The sequence below is a fragment of the Seriola dumerili genome, unplaced genomic scaffold (genome assembly GCF_002260705.1).
Source record: "Seriola dumerili isolate Sdu_G_001 unplaced genomic scaffold, Sdu_1.0 BDQW01000138.1, whole genome shotgun sequence".
Lineage (NCBI taxonomy): Eukaryota > Metazoa > Chordata > Actinopteri > Carangiformes > Carangidae > Seriola > Seriola dumerili.
This window is the reverse complement of record NW_019174393.1, coordinates 14,917,667-14,930,827: the sequence shown is the minus strand read 5'-3', so window position 1 is coordinate 14,930,827 and position 13,161 is coordinate 14,917,667. Positions and strand designations below refer to the sequence as shown.

Here is a 13,161-nt window from a genome sequence, read left to right as displayed (position 1 = left end):
GACTTGTCCTAGCAGCAAAAGCAAAGTGGAACTATTAACGTTACTCATGGTTCTGTTTAGAGTTGCACCAATAGACGATGATCTCGTTGATCGACTATGTTCAGAGCAATCGCTGATGGCTTATGTCCTTACCTATGTCAAGACGATATTTAGCTTGTTTTCCCATTAATGTATTGACTTAGTAGTAGTATTGATATTAAATTTAATTAACCCCACCATAGTTAACTAAACAGACACCACTTCCGTCAGATTGAGCTGATGTATGAAGGGTGTGTTGAAGAAACCTGTTTAGTGACTGCCTATCCGTCTCCTGGTCGTGCCGCTTTGCTCTATACAACATCAGAGGAATCAGGCCTTACCTGACTCAGTACACCACCCAGCTCTTGGTCCAGGCCATAGTTATCGCTCATCTCGACTACTGCAATGCTCTTCTGGTGAGTCTCCCTTCACACACAGTGAAACCCTTAAAGATGATCCAGAATGCAGCAGCTTGTCTGGTCTTAGATCAGTCCGAAAAATCAAATCAAAATCAAGGCACTAATGCTGCCTTCAGAGAGACTTCTGGGTCTGCTTCATCTACTTGAACTCAATCATTCAGCCTTATGCTCCTTCTCTTCCTCTTCCACTGTGTTCCTCTAAAGGAATGTGGTCTGACATCACCAACCCTGCACACAAGACGGTCTCAGTCCAGACTGTTCTGGTCTGTGTTGTTCTGATGGTGGTGACAACATCTTTAAACCCAAAGATGAAGACTTAAAGGTGNACAGTTTCAGTGCTGAGTTATAGGGGCAGGCTTGTTCTGGTTTGACATGCTTTTCCTTACTGTCTGCACCTGTTCACAGGTCAATCCCAAACATAAATCAACAGACGGCCACTAACGTCTCTGGAACACAACTTCTTATTGAACGCACCTCAGGAAGCAAAGTTTTTATCCACATGTACTGTCCACTCTGGCTGTTTCATCAGCCGTATGTTATTCTCAGCTCCAGTAGGAGCCTGTGAACAGTGTCGTGTTAACGTTGGCTCACGGAGCAGAGAAACTCCAGACGCCTGAAGAACACATGAGACCGTCTGCTGTAAGACCTGTTTGGCTGCTGCTGGACTTTGGCTAATCCTGCTGTTGTGGCAGCTGTAAGACCACACTGTAACTTTTGTTCCCACATACAGCAAAGTGGCAGCTGGAGGAGACAGTGTGTGTGTGTGTGTGAGTGACGTACAGTAAATGTGTGTTTTTCAGAGGTGTTAGTCCTCTTGTAGGATGTGTAAGCTTGGCCCCCACAGAGAACCAGCACGGACAGTGATCAGACCAGATGGTCATGTGACTTAGTCCACACACACACACACACACGCACACACCTGCTGCAGCTCTATCATACATGGATCCTAAAATGTGTTTTACATTATTGCCACAAATGTTCAGATGAAACTTAAAGACAGATGTTCAACAGCCAGTGGTTTCACTTCACTTCACTTTACTTTGAAAGTCAGCTTGAAACCTGTTTAAGGACAGTTCATCAGTAATGATGAATAATAATGTGCATGTGATGTGTAGGTATTAAACCACTTAAAGAGCTCTGGTTCCACTGCTCTTCTAATTCTGATTTGAAACTTTAAAACCCGGAGTCAGATCTGAATGATGTGTCCTCCATTTCAGAGTTGCCCTCACCTCTGTATGAGTTGTCCCAGCTGCTGCCACAGTGTTCACACACACTTCATTTTCCTCATTGCCAAAAAGTGGTTGTGCTCATAACTGGTAACACCTTGGAGACAGGAAAAGAGCAGTATCCAATCAGAGTGCAGGGGCCGCTGGAGGCAGGAGGTCCAGGGGGAGGAGGGATGGTATAAATATGCACTGAGGTAGACGCAGTGAAATGTCAGGTGCCACCTGCAGTGATAGAACAGCACAAACTTCAGCTCCCTGCCATCTGTTGGCTTTTACTGTCGACTGACTGATGATATTTAATGATTATTTTTCCTCTAAGAGTCTGTTTTTATTTAGTTATTTATTAGTTGATTAGTTCTTTTAGTTAACTATGTTGCTCTCTAGATAGTTCCAGTTTTTCATCTGATGTTATTGATGATGTTGATTAACGGTTAATTCATCTTTCTTTTCTCCTGCCACAGAGACGTCTCAGTACCTCACATCTCACCTCTCAGTTGTGTAGTTTGTGCACCGTCACATTAACATAACAGTCTGTGGTGTGAGCAGGACAGCAGCTGCATGTGGCTTCAGTCACATGACAAACACGTATCATCAGTGACGTCTCTGTTCTTTTTGATTTTATTTTGTACTATTGTCTTTCTAATGTCTTCTCTTTGTCGTGTGTGTGTGTTTACACTCCAGTATCAGCAGCACCCTGATGGACATGGAGAGCACGGCGTCCAGCGGTCGCTCCACCCCGGCCATGCTCAACGGTCACAGCGGGGGCGCGGTGTCTGGGGGAGGCTCGGCGCCGGCGGGGGGGAAGTCTCTGAGCTATACGTGCTGCTGGGATCACTGCCAGCTGCTGTTCCCCAGCAGCCCCGACCTGGCCGAGCACATCAGAGCCACACATGTGGACGGACAGAGAGGAGGGGTCAGTTTCCGACTGTTGGGTTACTGTGTGGGTGTGCTGTTCCCAAGGGTGCCTTAACGGAATTAGCTTTATTTAGAATGTAAACTCAGGTGGCATCAAATAACCGCAGATGCAGGTGTGAAGAAAGCAGCAGTTAGATCTGATCCAACAACAACGAGTCCAGTAGGAGTAAATGGACAGTGAACATCTGACTGGTAAACCCCAGTTAGACTGCAGGTCAGAGGAGGGAGCTCAGTGGTAAAACTAGGTTCTTCTTCCACTATATCTTACATGTGTTCCATTTAAAAAAAAAAACTTAAAGTGTCATGGAGAAGAAATCTACCATATTGACCCCTAATAATAAGACGTAACAGGAAGTTCATGCTTCCATTAAAGCATCATGTAAATCACACGTTTGTGTAGCTCATCTATCAGGCCCTGTTCAGACCATTAGTTAACGTGTCTCAGCCGATCCAGTCACAAGTGGACAAGTCGGTTCACACCTCCCCATGTCTCTAGTGACCTCTACTGATCCGATATCACTTCCCTGCTCTAGATTCAAATAAACATGTATGTGTTGTTGCTTTTAGTCAGTTTGTTAGAGAGAGAGAGACAGGGGACAGGGCAAGGAATCAATGCACAGCTCTACAGTGAAATAAGGTTTTAGCCATTTGAAATAGTTCATGAAACTGTGGCAGGACTAATTAAACTGTGGGAGACGATGTCGGGCCTCTTGTGACTGGATCACCTGAGACGCATGTTAATACCAGGTCTGGCAGGTGTTCTCCATTGTTCTTCTTTAAAGGATTTCAGTAGTGAAATGTTGGTTACTGTTGTAGTCCTTGTAATATGACATCACATCTGCCTCCTCCCCTGAAAGTACCTAGAACTTGTATTTATTATCCCGCCCTGATCAGGTCCCAGATTTATTTCCCAGGCTCAGAGGAGAACTCCAGACCAAAGGCCACTTGTCTGAACAATATACATCAAGGTTTTTTCAAAGTTATATAATCACCTCCACCAAGGAGGTTATTTTTACACCTGTGTGCCCGCTTGTCAGCAGATTACACAAAAAGTACAGAACCATTTTGTACTAAACTTAGTGCAGGGAGGCGTCATGGGTCAGGCACTGATCTGGTTAAAGGGGCAGATCCAGGAATGCTTTTTTTAACACTTATCTTATCATTGTATTTTTCAGCTTTATTTTTTTTTCCTACCAGAGGTGAGCCAAGACCCGCCCCTACCTTGCCTGTGATTGGTTAGGTTTAGGCATGATTGGTTCGGGAAAAAATATCCAGCTAAGCCAATCAGAGGCAGGGTAGGGCGGGCCTTCATGCACCTCGGGTGGTTTTTGATTTGATGTAAAAAAAAAAAAAAAAAAAAAATCACATGGTTTGTTTATAAGAGCCTGACAGAGGTGTGTAGGATTGTTTTACCTTGATGGAGCTCTGTACATTGAGTGCTATTCTACTGCAGCCACCTGCCCTTCTGTGTATTGATTGTTTGTGTGTGTCACACAGGTGTTTGTGTGTCTGTGGAAGGGCTGCAAAGTGTACAACACACCATCAACCAGTCAGAGCTGGCTGCAGAGACACATGCTGACCCACAGCGGCGACAAACCATTCAAGGTGATGAAACACACACACACACACACACACACACACACCTTATCCACTCCACCACACGTACATTAGATCAGCCAGTCATGAGCCAGACTGAAGAAACACACACCTGTAATACTGCCCACCTGGAATCACAGTCTGTGTGACCTCTGTTAACTCACACGATCAATCATTTGTGTTCCTGTAGTGTGTGGTGGGGGGCTGCAACGCCACGTTTGCCTCTCAGGGGGGGCTGGCACGTCACGTCCCCACTCACTTCAGCTCGCAGAGTTCATCCAAGGTATCCAGTCAGGGCAAAGTGAAGGAGGAGTCTCCGTCCAAGGCCGGCCTCAACAAGAGGAGGAAACTCAAGAACAAGCACAGACGCTCACTCCGTATGGATCACACACGCAAACACACAATGTATAATGCCGTACTTTGACACAGAGACTTTATTTTTCCTGTTTTTATTTCCAGCCCGACCTCATGACTTCTTCGATGCTCAGACCATGGACGCCATCCGCCATCGAGCCATCTGCCTCAACCTGGCAACACACATCGAGAGCCTGGGCAATGGACACAGTGTGGTCTTCCACAGCACGGTGGGCTCACACACATACACATATTATAATGCTACCATATTATCCACCGAGCATCACTGATGTGTGTATTTTTGAGCAGTTTTGGATGAACTCATTCATTCACTGTCAGCTGTGTTGTAACAGCTGCCTGGTTGATTAGGAGCTGAATCACCACGTTTTTCTAAAACGCTTTTCTAAAAGCAGCAGATGAGTGAGAGCTGACCATGATTTCATGTGCGTGTGTTTTCAGGTAATAGCCAGGAGGAGAGAGGACTCTGGGAAAGTCAAGGTCCTGTTGCACTGGACACCTGAAGACATGTAAGACCTGCTCTTCTCTCCTCCTCCTCCTCCTCCTCCTCTTCCTCCTCATCACACTCTCCCTGTTTTAACCTGTCCTCCTGCTCTTCTCTCCTAAGCCTCTTTTGACAGTAAAACCAAATACTGGATTAGATTCATAGTCAATAAGAAAGGTTTAACTTCTTAGAGAGACAAATATACATAAAAACACATCTTTTAAAGCCCTGAAGGTAGTTTATGCTATGTTGGTTGTGTAGCTGATTATTACCAAGTATGTAATTGGTGTGGTTTAACACCTGTACACACAAGAGCAACACTACACATGTTGCAACTGCACCCCAAGTTCTCTCAGAAGGTGGACCAGAGTCTCCTCATCTCAGTTAAAGGTCCCATATAGTGTAAAGGTAGGTTTCACTGTTCTCAGTCACGCCACAAGCCCCGCCCACCAGGACCCACCACCCAACCTTGCAGGATTGAGTTTCTCTGAGTGTTTGCCTGAAATGTGCTTTATTATTGTTGGCTCACTCAGAAAACAGTCAGCCAATCAGAAGAGAGGCTCAGAGCATCCTCTCTTCTGATTGGCTCACCGATTGTTGTTAGAGCTCCGGAGAGAAGCCTGAGAGAGGAGATGTAAAACTACATTGAGATGGTTTTTGGTTCTTAAAACCACAAGTATATCTTCTTATGGATCAACACACAACAAATAAAAATATGGGACCCTTAACTGCTGCTTTTAAAAGGTTGAAGAGGATGATGACATAATGTGATTGCTTTTGAGAGCTCACCCCCAACTCCAGATCTGAAACCTCTGCTCGTGTGTCAGACTGCCAGATGTGTGGGTGAATGAGAGTGACAGACTGCAGCAGAAGACCAAGGTGGTTCATCTGTCGAAGCTGCCCACAGACACAGCTGTACTCCTCGACCCCAACATTTACAGGTGTGTGTGTGTGTGTGTGTGTGTGTGTGTGTGTGTGTGTGTGTGTGTGTGTGTGTGTGAGCTCATCTTCAGTACACTAAAGCATGAGAGTTTGGGACACTGATGAATTTTCTCACCCACTTTCTCCCACAGGATGTTCTTCTAACACCTCAAGAGAAGCTCCACTGTCACTTCCTGCTAATCAGACCCTGAGACGGAGGCTGTCTCCTCGTCTCTTCGTCTACACTCCACGCCCCCCTCCCCCAACCCCCTTCCTTCTCCCAGAGGATGCTGGGAGTGTAGTGACTTGTTTGTTGTGGCTGCTTGAGGCCTCCAGTGTTTTCTCATTAGGTGCTGAGTTTACTGAGGACACGTTAGAGCAACTTGTTGCTTGTTGTAGACTGAGAACTAACTGACAGAGCTGTAACAGTAGACAGTTAGACATGTGTAGAGAGAAGCTGTCTTTGTAAATACTTGAGATTTGTAATATATTTTTATACTTTGAATTTTTTTACTGTACTGTAGATAGATGTCTTTTTTTCCACCCAAACATTTTTAAATAGACGTTTTAAAAACTGATAATATTGGTCATGTGTATATAGCTGGCATTGCTCTGGTTTGATGTCATTAAACCTTTCCAACCTCCACCTGTTCTTGAGTCATCACCTTCCAGCCTTCACAGGTGTGTGTTTGTCTCCAGGGAACATGAATCATTGTGCTGCATTTAGCTAAACCAGCTGTTTATAGAAGCCTTCTTAGAGTGAGGTTAGTAACAGAAATGATTTGTTTTTACATATGAGAGCGGATAATCTTCACTTATGGTCTCATTAGTTTATGTGTAAAAGACAAGGAGAAAGATAAAAGGTGTATGTGCAGGAGCTCATCCGTCATCTCACCAAGGGGGTAGGTTTGCATATGGACAGTAGGGAAATGTCCCTACCAATATTTGAGTGAAGTTGTTCGCACTGTTTGGAGTGAAGTCATGTTTGTTAATTCCAATGTGCCCTGGAAGAGGATACGTCTCCTAGACAACCGCTTTAGGTCTGCTAGTATTTGATTGACTGACAGGATGAAAGCTATCTGAAGGCTCACGTCGTAAAAATATCACAGTGATACCTGACGTCACCAGAAAAATGTCAACTGATGTTATTTAATCATGTTAGCTAGCGTTAACTACAATGCTAACCCCGACTTCTGTCTGTCTCTGTAGGCTAACAGTCAGGTTGCTAGCAGGAGTGAACATAAATGGTGGATATATCAAAGTATGAGTATAATTTCTGTTGAAAAAACACAAGAAAATGTCACCATGAATATTTTGACAATTTTATGCCTTACTAGTTTTTACTCATTTTAACCACCACAGTAAGTAATATATATATATAAAAAGGTACACAACATTGAAAATGGTCATTATGATTTTAATCTGGAATGTGTTTTTTTTATGGTTTTTATCAATTGTTCCTACCAAATGTACTTACTGCAACATTCATTTAATACAATTTCCTCCTCCTTTTAAATAGATATTCATGAACCTTTGTATATCATTGTAACCACTGATATAAAAAGATAACATAAAATATAGGATTTCATGGTTTTCTCTACGCCACAGAAAATTTTGACAGTAACCTTGGAAATTGTCTAAAGATACAGAAAAGATAAAATACATTGTTAAACAAATGTGACATGTTTATGTGAATTTACAATATAATTTACACTTGACTTAATACTTGTACAATCTAATATGATACAACAGCTTTTCCATAAATGTGGCCTTCACAAATATAACAATGATCTGTTTGTATTGTCACTATCAGAGAGCTATAACTGCATCTTTATTACTGAGGTTGTATTTAGCAATAGTGCTGAATTGGACTGCATGATAGTGAGAGGTGTCCCTAATATTTTGTGAGTCCCATTTACATATGTGAGAAAGGCAGATTATTATAAACACCCCAGTACAACACCACAGCCCACCATGACCTCAAAAATAAACAAAGTAGAATTATAACCTCTCTGGCAGTGTCAAGAAAAAACTGAAAAGTTATAAGCTTTATAAAAATATAATTCATAGCAGAGCTTTCATCTTGTATCATATTAAGTGTCACTACTGCAACACCTAGAACTGTTGCGGTAAAGATCTGTTGCGGAAATGACATTTTTGCTAATTTTGCACCTGTGTGGCTGGTGGTTTACTATGACATTTGTCCAGTGTTGCGGTAAGGACTTAGATTTCGATGAAAAAAATCATATAAATGATGATTTGTTTAAAAAAAAATGTGTACATGGTGTAAAGTAATATGTATATCACACATTTTCATTTGAGATAATGTCATATTGGAATTGAATTAACTCTTTTTATGAATGTCAACATTGAAACCACAGGTGGGACTTCAACGAAAGTGGTGTTTTGACCCATAAAATGCTTCATAAATTATATTAGATCACATTTCTTACAAATGTTTTTTTGTCAAGATGTGTATTAACACTGTATATATTTGTCAAGCATCATGTGACAAATTTGAAAATAAATCCAAAATTTCGGTGCTGGGACTGAAAAGTGCCCGTAGTTACAGAAACATGCAAACGAGGCATTAACTAATTAAACCGCTAATTTGCATACATTTGCCAAGGCACTGCAGGTGAATAGGACAAAAAAAATTTCCAAAAGATATCACCATGGAGCTCCCCCAGTTAATTGCATTAAGACAGCATTTCCCCCTTGTTTATTGTATGCTAATAGAATGTCATCAGTGAAAACAGAAACATGGTAAATACAGCCCTCCCTCAACTATGAAAGGACGAAATAGCACCTACACAGTGTGACAAAGTCCATGTCACATGCAGAAAGTTATCAGTGCAATTCCTGAAAATTGTTAGTTCACTATGTCCCAATCCCTGGTGCAGTCAGTTATTCTAAATATATACTCGGAACTAGTATAGTATAGTATAGTATAACTTTTTATGCCTTACAATGCTATGACTTTTTATGCGTTACTATACTATGACTTTTTTAAGACTTGCTTTGACGTTTTATGCCTTACTATACTATGAGGTTTTCATGCCTTTTCATACCTTATTGTACTATGATGGTTTTATGACTTTTTATGCCTTATTATACTATTGTTTTTATGACTTTTTATGCCTTACTATACGATGTTGTTTTTATGACTTTTTATGCCTTACTATACTATGTCGTTTTTATGCCTTACTATACTATGACTTTTTTAAGACTTGCTTTAACGTTCTATGCCTTACTATACTATGACTTTTTTAAGACTTGCTTTAACGTTCTATGCCTTACTATACTATGACTTTTTTAAGACTTGCTTTAACGTTCTATGCCTTACTATACTATGACTTTTTTAAGACTTGCTTTAACGTTCTATGCCTTACTATACTATGACTTTTTTAAGACTTGCTTTAACGTTCTATGCCTTACTATACTATGACTTTTTTAAGACTTGCTTTAACGTTCTATGCCTTACTATACTATGACTTTTTTAAGACTTGCTTTAACGTTCTATGCCTTACTATACTATGACTTTTTTAAGACTTGCTTTAACGTTCTATGCCTTACTATACTATGACTTTTTTAAGACTTGCTTTAACGTTCTATGCCTTACTATACTATGACTTTTTTAAGACTTGCTTTAACGTTCTATGCCTTACTATACTATGACTTTTTTAAGACTTGCTTTAACGTTCTATGCCTTACTATACTATGACTTTTTTAAGACTTGCTTTAACGTTCTATGCCTTACTATACTATGTCGATTTTATGATTTTTTATGCCTTCCTATACTATGTCGTTTTTATGCCTTACTATACACTGTCGTTTTTATGACTTTTTATACCTTACTATACTATGTCGTTTTTATGCCTTACTCTACTCCGACAATTTTAAGACTTTTTATGCCTTACTATACACTGTCGTTTTTATGACTTTTTATGCCTTACTATACTATGTCGTTTTTATGCCTTACTATACACTGTCGTTTTCATGACTTTTTATGCCTTGCTATACTATGCCGATTTTATGACTTTTTATGTCTTACTATACTATGTCGTTTTTATGCCTTACTATACACTGTCGTTTTCATGACTTTTTATGCCTTGCTATACTATGCCGATTTTATGACTTTTTATGTCTTACTATACTATGTCGTTTTTATGCCTTACTATACACTGTCGTTTTCATGACTTTTTATGCCTTGCTATACTATGCCGATTTTATGACTTTTTATGTCTTACTATACTATGTCGTTTTTATGCCTTACTATACACTGTCGTTTTCATGACTTTTTATGCCTTGCTATACTATGCCGATTTTATGACTTTTTATGTCTTACTATACTATGTCGTTTTTATGCCTTACTATACACTGTCGTTTTCATGACTTTTTATGCCTTGCTATACTATGCCGATTTTATGACTTTTTATGTCTTACTATACTATGTCGTTTTTATGCCTTACTATACACTGTCGTTTTCATGACTTTTTATGCCTTGCTATACTATGCCGATTTTATGACTTTTTATGTCTTACTATACTATGTCGTTTTTATGCCTTACTATACACTGTCGTTTTCATGACTTTTTATGCCTTGCTATACTATGCCGATTTTATGACTTTTTATGTCTTACTATACTATGTCGTTTTTATGCCTTACTATACACTGTCGTTTTCATGACTTTTTATGCCTTGCTATACTATGCCGATTTTATGACTTTTTATGTCTTACTATACTATGTCGTTTTTATGCCTTACTATACACTGTCGTTTTCATGACTTTTTATGCCTTGCTATACTATGCCGATTTTATGACTTTTTATGTCTTACTATACTATGTCGTTTTTATGCCTTACTATACACTGTCGTTTTCATGACTTTTTATGCCTTGCTATACTATGCCGATTTTATGACTTTTTATGTCTTACTATACTATGTCGTTTTTATGCCTTACTATACACTGTCGTTTTCATGACTTTTTATGCCTTGCTATACTATGCCGATTTTATGACTTTTTATGTCTTACTATACTATGTCGTTTTTATGCCTTACTATACACTGTCGTTTTCATGACTTTTTATGCCTTGCTATACTATGCCGATTTTATGACTTTTTATGTCTTACTATACTATGTCGTTTTTATGCCTTACTATACACTGTCGTTTTCATGACTTTTTATGCCTTGCTATACTATGCCGATTTTATGACTTTTTATGTCTTACTATACTATGTCGTTTTTATGCCTTACTATACACTGTCGTTTTCATGACTTTTTATGCCTTGCTATACTATGCCGATTTTATGACTTTTTATGTCTTACTATACTATGTCGTTTTTATGCCTTACTATACACTGTCGTTTTCATGACTTTTTATGCCTTGCTATACTATGCCGATTTTATGACTTTTTATGTCTTACTATACTATGTCGTTTTTATGCCTTACTATACACTGTCGTTTTCATGACTTTTTATGCCTTGCTATACTATGCCGATTTTATGACTTTTTATGTCTTACTATACTATGTCGTTTTTATGCCTTACTATACACTGTCGTTTTCATGACTTTTTATGCCTTGCTATACTATGCCGATTTTATGACTTTTTATGTCTTACTATACTATGTCGTTTTTATGCCTTACTATACACTGTCGTTTTCATGACTTTTTATGCCTTGCTATACTATGCCGATTTTATGACTTTTTATGTCTTACTATACTATGTCGTTTTTATGCCTTACTATACACTGTCGTTTTCATGACTTTTTATGCCTTGCTATACTATGCCGATTTTATGACTTTTTATGTCTTACTATACTATGTCGTTTTTATGCCTTACTATACACTGTCGTTTTCATGACTTTTTATGCCTTGCTATACTATGCCGATTTTATGACTTTTTATGTCTTACTATACTATGTCGTTTTTATGCCTTACTATACACTGTCGTTTTCATGACTTTTTATGCCTTGCTATACTATGCCGATTTTATGACTTTTTATGTCTTACTATACTATGTCGTTTTTATGCCTTACTATACACTGTCGTTTTCATGACTTTTTATGCCTTGCTATACTATGCCGATTTTATGACTTTTTATGTCTTACTATACTATGTCGTTTTTATGCCTTACTATACACTGTCGTTTTCATGACTTTTTATGCCTTGCTATACTATGCCGATTTTATGACTTTTTATGTCTTACTATACTATGTCGTTTTTATGCCTTACTATACACTGTCGTTTTCATGACTTTTTATGCCTTGCTATACTATGCCGATTTTATGACTTTTTATGTCTTACTATACTATGTCGTTTTTATGCCTTACTATACACTGTCGTTTTCATGACTTTTTATGCCTTGCTATACTATGCCGATTTTATGACTTTTTATGTCTTACTATACTATGTCGTTTTTATGCCTTACTATACACTGTCGTTTTCATGACTTTTTATGCCTTGCTATACTATGCCGATTTTATGACTTTTTATGTCTTACTATACTATGTCGTTTTTATGCCTTACTATACACTGTCGTTTTCATGACTTTTTATGCCTTGCTATACTATGCCGATTTTATGACTTTTTATGTCTTACTATACTATGTCGTTTTTATGCCTTACTATACACTGTCGTTTTCATGACTTTTTATGCCTTGCTATACTATGCCGATTTTATGACTTTTTATGTCTTACTATACTATGTCGTTTTTATGCCTTACTATACACTGTCGTTTTCATGACTTTTTATGCCTTGCTATACTATGCCGATTTTATGACTTTTTATGTCTTACTATACTATGTCGTTTTTATGCCTTACTATACACTGTCGTTTTCATGACTTTTTATGCCTTGCTATACTATGCCGATTTTATGACTTTTTATGTCTTACTATACTATGTCGTTTTTATGCCTTACTATACACTGTCGTTTTCATGACTTTTTATGCCTTGCTATACTATGCCGATTTTATGACTTTTTATGTCTTACTATACTATGTCGTTTTTATGCCTTACTATACTATGCCGTTATTATGACTTTTTATGCCTTACTATACACTGTCGTTTTCATGACTTTTTATGCCTTGCTATACTATGCCGATTTTATGACTTTTTATGCCTTACTATACTATGTCGTTTTTATGACTTTTTATGCCTTACTATACTATGTCGTTTTTATGCCTTACTATACTATGTCGTTTTTATG

General features: G+C 38.8%; 1 protein-coding gene across 1 annotated transcript in view; it reads left to right on the top strand.

The window, feature by feature from the left end:
* LOC111224906 (zinc finger protein AEBP2-like) overlaps positions 1 to 6,201 on the top strand; it is a 23,489-nt gene extending 17,288 nt beyond the window's left edge. The window contains exons 2-8 of the mRNA XM_022749604.1: positions 2,345 to 2,576; positions 4,076 to 4,183; positions 4,365 to 4,551; positions 4,634 to 4,758; positions 4,988 to 5,055; positions 5,858 to 5,971; positions 6,104 to 6,201. Of these exons, the coding sequence (XP_022605325.1) occupies positions 2,345 to 2,576; positions 4,076 to 4,183; positions 4,365 to 4,551; positions 4,634 to 4,758; positions 4,988 to 5,055; positions 5,858 to 5,971; positions 6,104 to 6,116 (847 nt within the window). The 3' untranslated portion in view covers positions 6,117 to 6,201. The remainder of the gene's footprint in view (positions 1 to 2,344; positions 2,577 to 4,075; positions 4,184 to 4,364; positions 4,552 to 4,633; positions 4,759 to 4,987; positions 5,056 to 5,857; positions 5,972 to 6,103) is intronic.
* Positions 6,202 to 13,161: the final 6,960 nt, after the last annotated feature.